At 41.2% G+C, this 18,483-nt stretch overlaps 1 protein-coding gene across 1 annotated transcript; it reads right to left on the bottom strand.

The window, feature by feature from the left end:
* Positions 1-10,390: 10,390 nt before the first annotated feature.
* Positions 10,391-14,811, bottom strand: LOC148037479 (RING-H2 finger protein ATL3-like). The gene is made up of 3 exons (XM_087676435.1): positions 14,245-14,811; positions 12,533-12,630; positions 10,391-11,181 (listed from the first exon to the last, which is right to left on the bottom strand). The coding sequence occupies exons 1-3, from the start codon at positions 14,413-14,415 to the stop codon at positions 10,740-10,742; spliced, it is 711 nt and encodes a 236-aa protein (XP_087532561.1). The 5' UTR covers positions 14,416-14,811; the 3' UTR covers positions 10,391-10,739.
* Positions 14,812-18,483: the final 3,672 nt, after the last annotated feature.

The following is an 18,483-nucleotide window of genomic DNA, read 5'->3' as shown; positions in this document are numbered from 1 at the left end:
CCTTTTGAAGGGTCTTCCTAGGAGGGTTTCTTTCCCGCAGCTAGCACTATTTGGAGGAACATGAAATAGGATAGGCAAGCTTTCTGTTTCAATTGTCGCAAGGATTTTGCACTTCCCCATGAGTGCTTGTGGTTGTCCCCCATAAGGGCTAAGAGTTGCACTAGTCGATGTGAGCTCCGGTTGGCCCAGTAGGGTTCATGATTCATAGGTCAAGATATTGAAATCTGCTCCTTCATCAATCAGAGCATCGATAGTATGCTCTCTTTTTGCGGTGAGTTTGACCCTAAGATAAGCAGGTGGTACTATGTCTTCATCTTCCGGGTCCTAGCTTGTAAATTTAAGCCTTCTGACTGATGCCCTTGAGTTCTCGACTGCACGACCAGATGTGGATTCTCCACTACTGTCTTGGATCGTCAGTGCAGTGCTATTCAAGGTACATCTCTCGTCAAGAGTGTCATGTCTAGTCATCTTCGCATTTGTAGCTTGCTGAAGTTGCATTCTGCTCTGACTAGACATGGTTTGAACACAATGTTTTTGTGTTCTCGTGGTGTGGCCTTTTTGCCCTTGATGGCTAGATTGGCCCATTGCTGTTCTAGGGTCTCTGTTTGTTTCTATTCGGGTAGGGCTTTTGGTTGCTCTATTGCAAGTGGGACTCCATGCTCATGTAGAGCCATTGCTACGCTAGAGTCCAATTTGGAGGACCTGTCACGGCACGCATTTTCTCTCCAACCTACTCAGGGGAGGTGCGGAGGGGGCAGAGCCCCCTCTGCGGGGGTCTGGGGGGGGCAGTCCCCCCGGCCCGCAGGGCCGTTACGGTAGACGCCATATGCAATTTGGAGGACCTTTTATAGCCAAATTTTGAACTACGTGCTCTAAATTTTAGCCCGGTGAGGATCTGTGATGTGCCTTTAGCTCTACGTAGCCTTAGGGGTCAATCCCGGGGTTTAGATGTATCAGAATTTGTGTTCTAGGTACGTGTCCGATTCTGGCAGTTTTCTGTCCGATTCTCAGATGTCCGATTTTGGTCACTTCCGATTCTGGGAGTCGGACCAAAAAGTGGTCCGATTTTCAAAGAGGTCCGATTATGGGAATCGGATCGGACAAGGTGGTCCGATTCTGAGCTTGTCCGATTCTGGGAATCGGATTGGACTGGTCTGATTGTGAGTGGTCTGATTATGGACTCGTCTGAGTGTCCGAGTCGGATAGATTGGTCCAAGTGGTCCGATCAGACAGGATGGTCCGATCGAATGAGCGTCCAAGTCCGAGTGGTCCAAGCGTGCGATTCTCAAAATCGGACGGGTTGGTCCAAGTGCCACGTGGCACGTCCGATCGGGCTGGTCCGATTCTGGGAATCGGACAAGGCTGGTCCGACTCTAGTACTCGGACGCGGTCCGATTCTGGGACTGGTCCGATTCTGGGACTCGGACGGCCTGGTCCGACTACGCGGCCAACGGCCCACGGGTTGCACGCGATGCCTCTAGACTGACGTCTACTATACCGAATCGTCCAGCGCCTTCCAGATGGGTGCAAGACACTACAAGGGAATGCCAAACATGCCTGGAACCACTGTGGTGCTCGAATCGAATGGCACTCCAAGGATCTGTGCCCCTATTTCCCTGTTTTAGCCTGTTATACAGCAACAGAGAACCCTACTATTTGTTTCTTTTTTCTTCTTTTTCTTTGTTTTTTCCTACCCTATATGCATCCAAATCACAAAATAAATACCTATACTACTCCATTCCACAACATAAATCACAGAAAGCAAAAAACCTACTTGCCAAGGAGATCGAATACCATCTTCAACCCCCTCCCTTCCTACCTATCTACCTCAAGCACCGGTTCGAGGGAAACCCCTTACTTTGATGCTCGATTCGAAGCGTGCAAGCGCTCAAGGCTTGAATCTGTTGGTCCCGACAACGGAACCAAAATGTGGGAGCTTTCACTCAACCGCCAAGACCCACGGACCGCTTATTGATTCAAGCGTTCCAAGCCGAGCACTAATGGCTACCTCTCACATAGCCGACGCACCATCCATATCTATGGGTGTAGTGAGCTTACCTCCGTGCCGTTCGAGTTACCTCCTCTCTTGCGCACTCCGGTAGCTCCACGATCCAAGTGCAAGCTTCAAGCAAGCTCGATCCTCCCACTCCAAGCTCCAAGCTCCATTGCCGTGAGCAAGACAAGAGAAGAGAAGAGAAGAGAAGAAGAGAGGAGAAGATGGAGAGCTTCTCCTCCTCGGTCCCTCACCCTCACACACTCACTCCCTCACACTCTCACACTCCCTCTCTCAAGCACAAGCTCAAGCAAGCAAGAACAAGAAGAAGAAGAAGAAGAGGAGAGCTACTTTTGGCCACACACAAGAATGAGCTTCTCATTCACTTTTCAACTTTATATACAAAACCCTAAATCCCTTTTGGGCGGTCATCCCCTTTTTTCCTTTTTACATGGCCGGCCATAGCCTAGGCCCTTTTTCCCATTATCCTTCTATCTTCCTAACTTCATATCCACCGCCCGTCTACATTTACAAATTGCACGGGTGAGAGCCGGGCACTCTTTTACAAGATTTCAGGGTGCGCCTTTTTATTTTAAAATGCGCCTTTCCCCTTTTGCCTTTGCCTTGGACTTTTAAGGTTGCCCTTGCGCTTTTGGCCTTTTCTCCTTTTCTTTCTTCAGTCGGGCTACTTTTTTTCCGCCTTTGCCCTGCGCCTTTTCCACTTCCTTTTGCTTTCTTCGTGTTGGGGTTAACAAGTTAAAGGACACGCTTACTTCAGCCCCCATCCTTGTTTGCCCTGACTTCTCTAAGCTCTTTACCATTCATTGTGATGCCAGTGGCCGGGGTATTGGTGCAGTATTGTTGCAAGAGCATGGTGTGATTGCATTTGAAAGCCGCAAGCTTGATGAGAAGGAGATGCAAATAAATGTATACGACCAAGAGATGTTGGCCATCCTCCATGCCATCAAGAAATGGCACCACTATTTGTATGGCAACCGCTTCCAAGTGAAAAGCGATCACCGAGTCCTCCAATACTTCTTGACTCAGTCTACATTGACTCCTAAGCAAAGGCGATGGGTGGCAACCTTACAGAACTATGACTTTGGCATCTCACACACGCGAGGCAAGGATAATATTATGGATGATTCTCTCTCTCAAATGTGAGCATGCAGAGTGTCATCTATCTCAGAATTGCATAGTGATTGGGTTGAAGAGCTCCAGGAGGCTTACTTGTTAGATGATCATTTTAGCCACATATTTCAAAAATTACAGCATGGGGTTATGGCTGAAAACTCCCAATATCAGCTCAAGCATGGCCTTATTTGGTCCCATGGCAAGATTGTCATCCCACACACTTCCCCCTTCACGCAGAAGATCATGGAAGAAATGCATTATTGCCCCACTGCTGATCACTTGGGTGTTTTCAAAACATATGACAGGATTGCCAAGAGCTTTCATTGGAAAGGCTTATGGAGGGACGTCAAGGACTTTGTGGCCAAATGTGTTCCATGCCAATAAAACAAGGATAGTACACTCAGGCCCGCTGGCCTCTTGCAGCCTCTCTCTATCCCTGAAGGGAAATAGACTCACATCGCAATGGACTTTATCATCGGCCTTCCCGTGACTAAGAAAGGGTGGAACAGTATCTATGTGGTAGTTGATTGCCTCACCAAAGCTACCCACTTTATCCCCACTAAGGTCCAATATACTGCCTCTCAGGTGGCCACTCAATTTATGGAAAATGTCTTCAAGTTGCATGGCTTACCACAAGTCATAGTACATGATCGGGATGCAAAGTTTATGAGCAACTTTTGGCAGACAGTTTTCACCTCCATGGGGACCCCAAGCTTGCTCCATCCATTGCATACCACCCTCAAACTGATGGCCAAACTGAGAGAGTGAACAAATGGCTTGAAACATACTTGAGGCACTTTTGCCATGATGTACAACATAGTTGGAATACGTGGCTTCATTTTTGCCATGATGTACAATACAATTGGGATACGTGGCTTCACTTGGTTGAGTTTGCATATAATAACTCCACACACTCTAGCGTTGGATTTTCCCCTTTTGAGGCCTTATATGGGTATAAGGTTCCCCTTCCTACAGTCTTGTTTATTGATAAGATCAATCCTCAGAGTCAAGCTGAATTGGATCACATGCAAGCTTTACGTCAGCAATGCAAAATGAATCTTCAAAAGGCCCAAACACACATGAAACTCTATGTTGATGAAAGACGCATGCATTTGGAATTCCAAGAAGGGGAATTGGTCCTTTTGAAAGTGCATGAGTCCCGCTACTCCACTCTCAAAGAGGGCAGCAGTAACAAGCTAGCCCACCGCTTCTATGGCCCATATCGCATCCTGAAGAGAGTTGGCGACTTGACCTACCGCTTAGAACTTCCCCCTACCACCAAAATCCACAATGTGTTTCATGTCAGTCAGTTGAAACCCTTTGTAGGCTCCTCAGTGGACTATGTGGAAGAACTTCCCCCCATCGATGAAGAGGGCATCACTCAATACGTTCCTGAAGCAATCATTGGGCAGCAAGATAAGCACTTACGATCCCGATCCATCAAAGAATACGTCATCAAATGGCAAGGCCTACCCTTGGAAGAAGCCTCTTGGTGCCCAACAACCATCCTCGATGAATTTCCCTACCTCTGTAAACCCCAACGGCTAGAAGACTAGCCGGTCATGCCCCAAATTGCCCACTTCCCGCCCGCAGACTACACACTGTTTTAGAATAGTCTTGTACTTACTCAAATCACATGCATGTGCATTCTACATAGGCTGAAAGTACTCGTCATAAGCTCAGTTTCGACATATAGTACGCCCCATTTGGAGCCACCTATCAAAAGTTATGACCAGTTTACTTCAGCCGACCGATTCAGGACTGCATGATGTCCTTAGTCTCTCCACACCTATTCTTCATTGTCAAAGGGCTCTGAGTAGTACTCTGCAACCCTCCCTTAGCCCACCCATCACTCCCCTCTGTTTGTCCTTGTTTTTTAGGGCAAAAACCTTTCGAGTGGGGATGGATTGTAACAAGTGGGATACACACCAACTAGGGTTTAGACACCCCGTCACACTGACTGGGGTATTTAAGGTGTAAGAGCCCCAGATTAGGGCAACCAATTATTATCAAGATCACACTCTTCACCTTCATCTCCAGCTTTCATGGCTTCCTCCTCCTTTCTCTCCTCTTTTCTCTCTTTCTCTCTCCTCTTCTAGTCTTCTTCCTTCTTCTTCTTCTTGTTCTCTTTCTCTCTCCTCAACTCTCCTTCTCTCTCCTCATGCATAACATAGTCACGATTACTTTGGATGGGTAGATGCCACATGAAGGGTGTGAAAGAGCATGTGTGTAACATCAACAAGTTTGCTATAGCAACAAGACCACCTCGGGTTTAAATGATGCTAAGAGAAGTTTTTTGTGCATTTATGTGCTATTAGATAGTGTGAAACTAGCCAATCCCATGACCATAGGAGAGTTGTTCGTATATTGTAGTAGGTAATCGCATGAGGATTAGTAGTATGTTTATCATTTTTCTTTAGAAATCAAGACATATCAATTACACCTTGGGCTACTTACGTATAAAAGTTCTCTTTTTCCAATGCCATTGGAGGCGACCAACTACCATGTTTATACTGTTCCATCCTTTCTTTGTAACGGGGAGATCCGTGATGATGAAGTCCATGGTGATATGTGTCCATTTCCTTTCAGGAATAGGCAAGGGCTGCAAGAGGCCAGCAAGTCTAAGTGTGCTATCCTTGTTCTATTGGCATGGAACACATTTGGTTACAAAATCCTTGACATTCCTCCATAAGCCTTTCTAATGAAAGCTCTTGGTAATCCTATCATATGTTTTGAAAACACCCAAGTGACCAGCAATGGGCACGAATGCATCTCTTTCATGATCTTCTGTGTGAGAGAAGTGTGGGGGATAACAATCTTGCCATGGGACTAAATAAAGCCATGTTTAAGCTGATATTGGGAGTTTTCAACCATTACCCCAAATTTTGGAAGATGTGGTTGAAGCCCTCATCCAACAAATAAGCTTCTTGAAGGTCCTCAATCCAATCATTATGCAACTCTAAAATGGAGCATACTCTACATACCCACATCCGAGTAATTAGAGTGTAGTTAGAGAGCCCTAGTTAGATCTATAGAGCCAACATTGGGCCCATTTTTGGTTCAATAACTCATTAATCTAACTTATATTGAAACTTCTCATTCCTTTCCCTTCTAAAGTCTCTAGCTCAACATTGCTTGTTCCATTGATTGAGAGCATGCAAAATTATCTTAGGTCTTAAATTATGTCTATTTATTGCCCCAAATTGGGTAGAGCAACACAAGATTGCCTCACCCAATCTCCCTTTATTGCACATGTTTGTTGAACCATGCACTTTCTTATGCTTTCTTGTGAATCAAGCTAATACATAGCTAAGAGTCTCAAATAAATGTTCTAGCCCTATGAAGTACTTGGTCCAATGTTTATTTCCTCCTCTTTGCTACACTATTATTTGTATAAACTAGGCAAGAACTATGGCATTGGTGCTATATGTGAGTCTTAATGGGGTCTAGCATTTTGGAGTCTTATGAGCTCTTCAATAAGCCCACAAAGTTCCCATGAGTTTGTAACTCTAATCACTCTTGAAGGCAAATTGGTCCAAAAATTAACTAGCACTTCATTTGTGGATTTCGATTGGCCATTACTTGAGGGTTGTAATGACATGATTGTTGATGGACTACCATGAAAATAGATACTAGAAGTTCAATGACTTTATTAGCAAAGGGTGTTCCTTGGTTATCAACTATCTATTTCAAAGGACTAGCCAAATCTAGATGTGACTTGCTTCCACAATTAATTAGTCATAGTTTTGGTATCATACTTTATAGTTGACATAACCTCTATCCATTTAATCAAACAACTAGTAGAAACTATGATGCACCCAACTTGAGAGTACTAAGTTGGGCGAATGGGTCCAATGAATTAGTCCCTCGCTTCTTGAAGGGTTGGTAAGCTCAAATTAACTCCATTTTGTCATTTTGAGTGGTTATCTTGGTTTGTTGGAACTTATCACATCATTTGACAAATCTAGATGCATCTCCGAATAATGTTGGCCATTGCAACTAGGATTAAATAACTTTTCATGTTATTGTATTGCCATTGAAGTAGCCACCAACTATCTTATTATATACTTTTCAAAGCAATTCATCCATTTAATCTTCACAAATAATCCTTCAAATACCACCCTTCCCTAACCAATACAACTAGGCAATTGTTATTTGGTAAAGCCAAGTCTTAATCAAAAGATCCATTAATATTTTCTCATTTATTGGGCCATCTAGAAATTATTTTCCTATAGTTGTACAATCTCATCAATCCAATAGGCTTCAATTGAATATTTCTCTCTTAGTTGGTTTTAAAGTAGGCATTTGCAAGATCATCTATAATGGCTACTACAAGCTCCCCGCTTATCACTCTTGATACATGATCATCTATGTAATGTTGCTTTCGTTTTCACATGGAAAAATTGAACTCTAGTAAAAATAGGTATGGAGCAATGTGTCCTATCGCACTAACTAGATAATGTAGTGCCTTATGGTCTTCAAAGAAAATTTATGTATGCAACATTCTTAATCCCTCTCTTTCAATTGTTGAAAAGTTCAATTTAGCATCTATGAGTTGTCTACTAACAATGCTCATGGGAAAACAAAGTTTATACTCTCCAAGTTGATACATAATTGCCTCAATAGTAATCTTTCATGCATCAATATGCACATCAAAGATAAATGTCCAATATGGGGCTCATAAGATAGATGTTGAGATAAGAGCCTTTTAAAGACCTCAAAATCATGATAATATTGCTCAATCCAAATGAATATAATAGGTAGCTTATTAAGCAGTACAATAATGATTGCAAGTAAGAACCAACCATTGATAATGCCAAGTGTGGCTAAGAAGTATCAACAAACTCCCCTTGGATCAATCAAAAGTGAATGATCACCAACAACTATAATCTTGGACAACTCACTCAATATTCCATTCCTCAACATGATGTACCCTAGAATACATCCATGTCTAATCCAAAAACTAGCATCAAGGAGTTCAAAGAGACTCTACATTGTTGATCTCTCTCAAAGACTTTCCACAACTTATCCAAGTTTTCTTCCCAATAAAATTATGTGCAAAGATTAACAATCAATATCTGCAAGAACTTGTGCATCATGTCTTTCAAGACGATGCATGGTAAATGTTGAAAGATAACACATGGTTCAACTAAACCAAAAGGCATGACTATATACATGAAGACCTACCACTTGTGACAAACATTTAGATGGACTTGAACTTAATGATCCTAAAATAACCCATGATATAGTGATGACCACGAATTATTATTAGAGTCTTGTATCCTTTCTTGTTTCATTTAAGATATCGTATAATGATGACCGTGAATTATTATTAGAGTCCTAGAATGTTTTGGGGGAAGGATGTTATGAAGATCACATGCAATTTATCATCCAAGTTATTCGAGTTCAAAGGTAAAGCTATGTTAGGGTAGTTCTCTCTGTTGCAACATACACCTTGTTTGAATTGACAAAGACTCAGATTTGTCCTTTCTTTTTTTGTTCCACAATGATAGGTGATACCTACTACATGTGTTTGTTTACATAGAAGGACCAACTTTAAGAATATTGTCTAATCCTCCTTCAAATGCATGGACATATATTGTATTGATAATGTATGGTCATTTTTTCACTAGGTTGAGTCAAAGTGCCAAACTATAGGTTGAGTCAAAGTGCCAAACTATATTGTATTGATAATGCATGGACATATATTGTATTGATAATGTATGGTCATTGTTTCACTAGGTTGAGTCAAAGTGTCAAACTATAGGTGAAAATTTTAAATAACTCCGAAGACAAACCTAGCTAACTATCCTCAACTTGCTTGATGAGATCACGGGCTATGAACACATTTGGGTGTTTCATCCTCATCTAAAAGGTTCATTTCTTTCCCCTTGCCATGTGTCCTTCTATGAGTTTACTGGCTTCACCTTCGCACTTAGCCCCTAGAATCAGTACTCCTCAATCTTGCTAATCTAACTTCATGACTTATTTAGGAAGATCCTAAGGTTTTCTTAACTCAATCACTTCAAAGTCATTGACCTTCCACGTTGGCTTAAGATAATTATGCCACAAAAGTTGCCAAGCTCCTCTTTGTCACCTAGAATTTAGCAGACTAAGGAATCTCCAAATCACTATCACTGCATATCTCTAACTCTATGTCAAACTTGGAGTCTAAGTGGATTTGTCATCTCTAAGAAAACCATTTTTCTTATGTGCTCATATCTCGACCCGAATACAGTCACAAATTCATAAACCAAAGGTGAAACTGCGCTGTTGCATATACCACATACAGACAGGCAGACATGAGTATCAAATTACAAACCCAAATATAACCACAATCATGGCATATAGCACACCCACATTAACGATCACAAGCATCAAACCTCATGCAACTCCAACATCATGCCGAATGTGGGCATATACATAGCTGTACATATGGCCATCATTGCATGATGAGCACTATAGATATTCAATGACCTACTTACAGAGTCCATATGCACCCTACACTCAATAGACATACTAAGATAAATACACTCAGTAATTCCCCAGTAAAATTAAACTTGAATGAATTATCGTGAATACTTTAGCTTGTACAGATTCCAACAATCTTCCACAATTCCCTCACACCAAAAATATACTGGATTGCTCGACCCATTCATGGAGGAGGACCACAAGAAGGAAGATTGCCATGACAATTCCTAACAATTCATATACCTCTATTCATCTACTTAGTCCTGGAAATAAATGACAGAATTAGCCTATTAAAGTTAAATTCTAGTGTTCTCAACTTAGCCAATAAATTTCCATTAAATTTTAGTGTTCTCAACTTAGCCAATAAGCTTACAGCAGATGAACCCTCTCCAATTATTCTTGGAAGTTTGAAAATCAAGTACCCAACTTTTCAGAGCAATAGCTTACCATTGATAAAAGGCCACCTCAAGAGACCATCTACTAAGGAATTTCTATGTAAACTCCAACATCATGGGAATAATTCAATAAGGCATCACAAATTATGGGGGGCAATCTTACGCCTTGAAGTAGGACTCTGACATCTCAAAGACCAAATAAATATTTTTTTTTCCAGAAGAATTGGAAAGGTCTTTGTTAAAGAATGCTAAAATGACAAAATGGGAAGGCACACCTGAAGTACTTTTGCTTTACCAGCTAGCTTTAGTCATTTGCTCATCCTTTTATCCCAAAGGAAAAAAGGTTTACTCCTTTCACTTTTCATACTCAAAATGGGACCAAGATAACCTCCACAACTAATCAAACCCAAAGAACTTGGGTCTTCTGCCTTTCAAGACTTAGATGGCTAACAAACATTAGCAGAGCAAGTACACATCCAAATGTATAATGGCTTGGTTATGAACACCACAGCCCCAAACATAATGATTTGACTATTCATATGGGAAGGCTCAAGATATTCAGATCGTGACTCTGCATCCTTCTCAAGAACTTGACCAACTGCTCATACAATAGTTACAACATATACATACCTGTAAAGAGTTTTTAACCGATTTAACTTCAGAGCCAGGTTTTCGTCTTTTCTTCTCGAATCAACCTTTACCATTCTTGAAGCCTTTGTGGAGATTAACCATTGGAGATACAGTTATTATGCCCCTGGCAGTGTCACAGTCGCTACTGTACCAGAAGAGCTGGCTGCTGAAGGCCCCAGATGCCTCTCCTCCACATCTATAGCAACAGAGCTTGGTCTGTCTGTCACCACTTCAGTGAGATCATTACAACTTGACTCACTGTCACAAACTGCTTGAGATAGTGTGACACCAGTTAATACAATTGGCAATGGACTCAATGTTCTAGCAGTTGAGTTCTCTGATTCATTCTCTCTCGGATTACTAGTTGATCCAGACAATAATGAATTTGATGGCATCAGTCTCCCAACAAAGTAGCCCTGAAGAGACATTCTACAAACAGGACAGGTTGCATGCTGCTGCAACCATGCATCAATACAATTCACATGAAAATTGTGTCCACACTGTGGTAAGAATCGTAAAGTCTCCCCCACCCTGTACTCACCAAGACAAACTGCACACCTGTATTTCCAGTCCAAATCACAAACTATATTAAAGGAAAACAGCTTGCAACCCTACAGTACCCATACATTGATTAGTGATGACTGCTCTGCCTCAGTCACAAAAACAAGCAGTTCACTTGAATATGGTATTGATCACTACTAACTGAGAATAAACCTACTTCCCAGGAAAACGTGACAACAGTCCAAGGACTCTGGAATACTTAAGGGTCAAGGATACATGACAGTGTCGTCTCTTTTGATCAGTTTGGACATCTTAACAAGGTACAGCAATGGTCAACCACCAATTCTTGACACAGCTGAGAAAGACTCTTTTGGGACACTACTATACTGAAGGCTACACAACTGCATGTTCTCCTCTGTTGAGATCAGTCTCAACACCTTAACAGAGTGCAGCTAAGGTCAAATGCTAAATGTCAAGATGCCTAGAAAAGACCCCCAAAACATTGTTTATGTATCAAAACATTGCATTAGAAAGATTGAAATAAATCCTCAACTGCGGTTTTGACTGTTTTCTATCTTAGCACCGAGAAATAGCAACCAGTCAAAGCACAAATGGCTACTAGAAGCTAACCAATGGTGCTGGCTTTTTACTCATAACAAAATTTGAATTCAAATTAGAAACCAAGCCAAAAGTTGAGGTGACTCATAAACTTGTGGGTCACAATTCTAAAGGCCACCCAAACAGTGCAGCTATGGTCAAATGCTAATTCTTGAGATGGCTGCAAAATACCCAGTTGAAGAAGTTTATGTATCAAAACATACAACCTTCAACTGTGGTTTTGATTGTTTTCTATCTTAGCACCAAGAAATAGCAACCAGTCAAAGAGCAAATGGCTACTAGCAGCTAACCAATGGTGCTGGCTTGGCTTATTACTTGTTGCTAGATGTACACTTGATCTAGAAACCAAGCAAAAAAGTTGAGGTGGCTCATAAATTTGCGGGTCACAATGCTAACCATACTTTTCTATAGTCTTTCCACAACGGCCAAATAGCGTCTCTGTACTAGTTCTGTTTAAGCCACAAATACAAACATTATGTCACAAACTCAAAAGCTTTTTAGTTGTAAGGCCATTCCGCTGAGAAAAGTATTTCCTGCAAGCTTTGCATAAAGGCTGTTTTGCTTCCAATAGAATTGAAATTTGCCACATAATAAAATGCTTTTAAGGTGGATCCAAGTCTTCAAATTATGTGTTCACCAACAAAGTCCACCAGGCTAGAGATCTTCAACTTAAAAGACATAAAAATAGCAATACGCACACAAAGATTGCACTGATAAGTATAATCATTTATTCCAAACAGAGAACCAACATTTCCTATTCCAACAACTTGCCAAATATGCATGATCTTACATGGCATCTTGGCTGGACTGGAACATGCCTTCATGGAAAGTGGTGGTTGGAAAATATGCAATCACCATAGGGTTTACACCAGCAGAGCTGTGCTCAACCTGTGCAAGGTCAAAAAAAAGGAAACAAATTACGTGACTACAGCATATTATTTTTGAAAGATATGGATGGCATATACCTGTGAAAGAAAGATTAATACAACAGCACAATTATTGCTCTAACACATCACCAAGTGCAAAATTAATGGTGGTAACAGCAGGTGAGACCCACGAATAATATCCATTTTTTCACCACTGAAGGTGTGGATTATCAGAATGTACCTAATAAGGTTTAGAAGATTAAAAAACCTAAAGCATCTTGTTAGATTAGCGGATCGGGTTTGAGGTAGAATTGAATAACTACTCACGCGGATTCAAGGATTGGTACAATGGCTCAAAGTTCCTGCAAGTTTTCTAGAGTACTCTGATGGCTGTTACAAACACAAGAAGTTTTAGACAAAATCCCACCATAGTTCCCACATTGTAAATTACAACAACATCACAAGCTTCTACAAGAGAGGGCCCATGTACCTAGCTAGGTGTGATCAGGTGCAGGGGGCTGTTGACCCAAGGTGGGGGGTCGGCAGGCCCCAACCACACCTAGCTAGGCATGCGGTGCCTGGAAAGTACAAGCCCATGATTTTGAACACAATAGAGAAACAAGGGAAAAGAACCCCTTACCCAACATGGGAAAACGTCAAAAACTCCTTGTGAATGGCTGCTCATGGGAATTTGAGGTTTGATAAAATGACTCAAACTTCCTGCGGTTTTCCAAACTACTCTAGATGTGTACCCACTACCAATGAAGTAACTGGAGTGAGGATTAGCGCCCTCACCCTTCTATAGAAGGATATATCAAACACAAGAAGTTTTCCATATATTCTCACTATTTCAGTATTGTGAAATACAACAACATCGTGAGCTTCTGCAAGGGAGAGACCACATACCTAGCTAGGTGAAATTGGGAGCAGAGATCTGCAGGGATGTCCCTACACCCAGCCATGCCTACCTAGGTATGCCATGCCTCCCTCGAAAAAGCTCATGATGTTGAACACTAAAGGGAAAAACAAGGGAAAAGGGTCCCTTTCCTGCATGAGAAAATCTCAAAAACTTCTTGCAAATGGCTGCTCATTGGAATTTGAAGTCTGACACCATGACTCAGACTTCTTGTAGTTTTCCAAACTGCTCAGAGGCAACAGCTCCCTGCACCCGATAGCACCTAGCTAGGTATGCCATGCCTCTGCTGCAGAAGGTCATGATGTTGAACTCTATAGGGAAAAACAAGGAAAAAGCAGGCTGCTGCACTCAATCGCATCTAGCTAGGAATGCAGGACGTGCCGGGCAAAAGGTCATGATGTTGAACACTACATGGAAAAAAAATGGAGATGCAAGCCAGCAGCCCCTGCAACCAATCACAGCTAGCCTCCTGAGCAGAAGCTGATGATGTTGAACATGATAGGCAAAACGGGGCCAGCAGCCCGTGCACCCAATTGCGCCCAGCTAGATATGTGATGCCTCCTGGGTAGAAGCTTATGATGTTGAACACTACAGGGGAAAACGAGGGAAAAGGGCTCCTTTTCAGACATGCGAATGTATGGAAAACTTCGTGTGAAACTTCCCTCACTACTCTAGATACGTACACCCACCAGTGAAATAACTAGAGCAAATGAAGCTTACCGCCCTTCGGTTGATGGTGATGCGCGACAGCAAAAGGGCTCTGGCGCCAGGCGTCCTCCGAAAAAGGAAGCGTGCGCAGATGTAACGACCGCACCAGAAGAGGATAAAGACGGAGCTCACGGATATGCCGAAGATGCTAAGGATGAGATTGATAATGGAAATGGGCATCATCTTGACGAAACGAACTTTGATGACATATATATACAGGAATTTAGCTTCCACTAGAGAATCCTGAGCCGTGTCTGTTAGGAAGGTACCATCGGCAGCGCTCGAGAAGAGAGCTCGAGGGCTTTGGGCAGCTGCAGCTGCTTCCTTCTGTTCTGTAGCTTCTGCGGCTGTTAGGGTTTCCCGGCTTCTCCATCAGACGTCCGAAAACTTGTCCGTCGCTCTCTGTCTTGCTGCGTACTTGTTCAAAAGTTCGGATCTGATGATTAACTCAATGACATGGAGAGGTGCAAGTATTAGGTCACTTCAAAATTCCGTACGGCCTTTGGGGGCCGAGGCTCGAGCTATGCAGTATCTGCATGTGATATCGTGCACGATGGACGCCCACCATCACAACTTGGTTTTGGACCCTGCTGCCACCTGGTAAGTGGGTGGTTATTTTGCTTCTCAATGTTTTTTGACATAAAAACGTAGTAAATCTTCTTCTTCTCTACTCTCTCTCTCTCTCTCTCTCATATATATATATATATATATATATATACCTTGCTGCCTCAGCTGGCACTCCTACAGGACTAGTAATATTGTTCCTACTACTATTGTTGCCACTCCGTTGCTGCCCACTTGATGATACCTCCTGCCATAGTTTGGGCTACCGAATGATGGGTGAATCTTTGGATCGTGCTCCAACGTCTAATATCCATGCATGGTGTATCTTGGATGCTAATGTACACAATCACTTTATCTATAGCATCGCCTCCTCTTATGATAATGGAGACAATGTTATTTACTCACTTGATGACCAATTCATCCCTATTAACTCTCATCACTATGATGATGTGCAACCTAAATTCATTAACACACATTATGCAAAGAATGCTCAATCCTCCAAGAAGCTTGATAAACTTGGTGTCCTTGAGAAAGTGGGAAGCTTTCCTATTTGGTCAATTGATGGAAAATCGTCTAATAAAATAAATTGCTTATCTATATGATGTATACTTATGTAGGACAAAAAGTGTTGGAAAAACCTCAAGCAAATCGACTAGACGTTTTAAATCCCATGACCCATGGTTTTGTGGGTAGTCTTTGCCAGTGGTGGACTTCAATCCATCCCTAAATCAAATTGGCTATTGCACAGAAACTTGACCCCATCACACTCTTTTTTGAATTTTATTACTAGGTGAATTAGTTGGAAACAAGTTAGATGATATTTTTGAAGCAAGGGAAACATTTTTTAAGGCTAAATTATGTGACCCCAGACGGTACAAGGATTATCTCATTTATATGAGAGATCTTCTTTATAAAGGCATGGGTGCTCATAATGCTTCCATGAAAGAGCATTTAGTGTGTTCTTTTCAAGAGCCAATCCCTTTCTTTTATAAACAAAAAATGCAAGAGGAGAAAAGAGATTTCAATGATAGTGTGGGCCAAATTATCCAAGCCATTGACAATTAAGGAAGTGTGGCATCAACAAAAGTTGATTTCTTTGCAAACAAGAGTTTCCCGGTGAAATCTACAAGCATGCTTGAAAGTATTATAAAGAGTTTGGATGTGATAAATGTAGATGTTCCATGTGGAATACCTCTTGGTTTCAATCTATCTGGTGGAGATCTAAATCTTCCTCCCACTATTGACATTGTCGGAATCATAAATCACAATGGTATTCCTCTCACCAAAATTCCCAAGATCTGTCTTCCCATAGACATGATAAATATGGCAAAAGGCAAATACATAACCATAGGTATGCACAACAATCTTTCTCAAAGAAGTCTTTGAAATATTATATTTGTGGCAATACCAGTCACTTAGCCAATAAGTGTCCCCAAGAGAGAAATGAACAAGCTAAGAAAGATGATAAACCCAAGGTTGCTAATATTCATCACTATCTTTCTGATGCAACTACCTCAGAATCTAGATATTCTTTTGAAGACTCCATTTCTTATGACTCTGACTCCTATAGCTCAGCCCCTTCAAATACTGCCTTTCTTAGTGATTCTTCAAACTCTTCTAAGGACGAAGTTGAAGAAGATGAAGAATCTTTGACACATACTTTGAATGCTCATGAAATTCCTCCTCATTTCTCTTTAAAAGGAAAATAGAAATATTTCCCCTCAACTTCTTATTCCAAAAAATCTCACCTCAAGAAGAATCTACAAAAATCCAATCATTTGTTGATGACTCAAAGACAACCTCTTCCAAGATAAAGTAAAAACAAAAGAAGAAAATCAAAGAAGAATTATTCTCTAATCCTTATGACTTTCCCAAACATGAAACATTAAGTACGGATATTTTGAAAAAGGTCAAGATATTTGTACCACACAAGCTAGAGCAAATACAATTTCTCACATGCATCTTCCCAAAAAAACAGACAGAGCAGTGATTACAACATGAGCTAGAAAACCATCAGGAAGAAATCAAGCAAATGGAAACTAAGCTCAAAACAGATATGCATAATGGCCCACTAATGTTCTAGGAGAAAAGATAAAAATATACCATTGCCTTACTACTAAAGGGCAATGTTGTTCCTACCAAAGCTATCCACAGAGGTATAAAAGAGGAAGATTTGGTTCTATGCAAACAAGAGATTTCTAAACTCCTACATAAACATCTCATTGAACCTACTACTTTTGCTTGGTATTGTGAAGCCTTCTATGTGAATAAACATTTTGCGCAAAAGCATGGGAAAAAGAGGTTGGTAATAAACTACAAAGCTATCAACAAATATCTTACTGGGCATGGGCTTCCTATTCCTCTCAAGGATGTTTGATTAAGCGGATCAAAAAGGCTAATTCCATGGGCACTTCTAAGCTTGTAAAGATCGACCTTCATTATGAGTAGAAGAATGGAAGTTGGTACAAGTGCTTCTTAGCACTATTGATGCATTTAGCTTATGTTTCTTGCTATTTGCTACTGGTAAATTAGAGAAATGAGTATTACTATACTCTCCTCTAATTCATCCCATAGCATAGAGTTGATTTATCAGCCTTGTTTCACCAAGAACTCCTCTAATAGGCCACATTATCAGGAGGAGCTAGAAGTGCAGTCTAAGCTCACTTCACCAAAGCCAAGGAAAACAGTCAAACATAAAAAAAGGGTTGGTCGAAGGCAAGGACCACCTAAGTCCTATTTTGAATACTCCATATGTATGATTTTCGACCATTCTCAACCTTGAAGTTTTAATCGTAAAATCTACATTGTTGTCATTCTTACACTAATGGCCCTTTGTAAAGGATTAGACACTATTGCTTGCACTAAGCAAGTAGTAAGACCTTCCTATGGCCTCAGTCTATGCCAACCTTCGTCCTCAAATTTGTAAATTTAATGGCAAAGACTTTCACCCCTAGCAAGTACTCATTAAGTACAAAATGATGGAGAGATGTTATTGGCCTCTCATTCAAAGGACTAGAGCTATTGATCCTACAAATCTTTCTGATGTGGAGGATGATCAACATGCTCAAGCAATAATCATGTTACACTTAGATGAATCCTTGATTCATCATGTTGATAAGCTCTCCATTGCCAAGGAGAAATGGGATAAGCTTGAAAAGCTCTATGGTGCTATAGGTAAAAATGTTAAGGTTTTCCTTAAGATTAAAACCTTCAGCTTGGAATATAGAGAAGGAGAAGACTTGGGAAATTTTATTTCTCATACGAAGGGCCTCATGACACAGCTTTCTTTAGTGCAAGCACCAATCCATGATGAGGATGCTATTGCCATTCATTTAAAAAGCAACCACGAAGGTCTTTTCCACACTTGTAACAACTCTTTCTAATATTCCTGATCCTACCTTGGCAAGTACCATCCAATCCTATTTGGATGAAGAGAAAAGGAATCACAAAGAAGGAAGCACCAATCAGACATCTACTCCAACATCCCGTGACCAAGTCTTGGTTCATACGATTGTCAATAAGTGTACCTTTTGTAAGAAGAAAGGGCATATTGTAAACAACTGTTGGAAAAAATACCTAGAAAAGATGAAATGTAATAAATGTAAGAAGATAGGACATATTACTAGTAAATGTCCTAACCATCCTGAAGTATCTAAGGAGTTGGAGGCCAATTTTGCCTCCCAATCC

The sequence above is a fragment of the Lygodium microphyllum genome, chromosome 4, assembly GCF_053477565.2.
Source record: "Lygodium microphyllum isolate KBCC chromosome 4, Lygodium_microphyllum_v1.1.10, whole genome shotgun sequence".
NCBI classification, from domain to species: domain Eukaryota; kingdom Viridiplantae; phylum Streptophyta; class Polypodiopsida; order Schizaeales; family Lygodiaceae; genus Lygodium; species Lygodium microphyllum.
Note: the sequence above shows the minus strand (reverse complement) of the source record. Positions and strands in the feature narration are given on the sequence as shown.

Bases quoted from the DNA above. Each gene is read 5' to 3' on its own strand.
- LOC148037479 (XM_087676435.1), bottom strand. From the start codon at position 14,415: ATGATGCCCATTTCCATTATCAATCTCATCCTTAGCATCTTCGGCATA. The intron at 12,631-14,244 runs GTAAGCTTCATT...GACCTTGCACAG, and splicing joins TCACCATCAACCGAAGGGCG to GTTGAGCACAGCTCTGCTGG. The intron at 11,182-12,532 runs GTAAGATCATGC...CTGGAAATACAG, and splicing joins CAGTCCAGCCAAGATGCCAT to GTGTGCAGTTTGTCTTGGTG.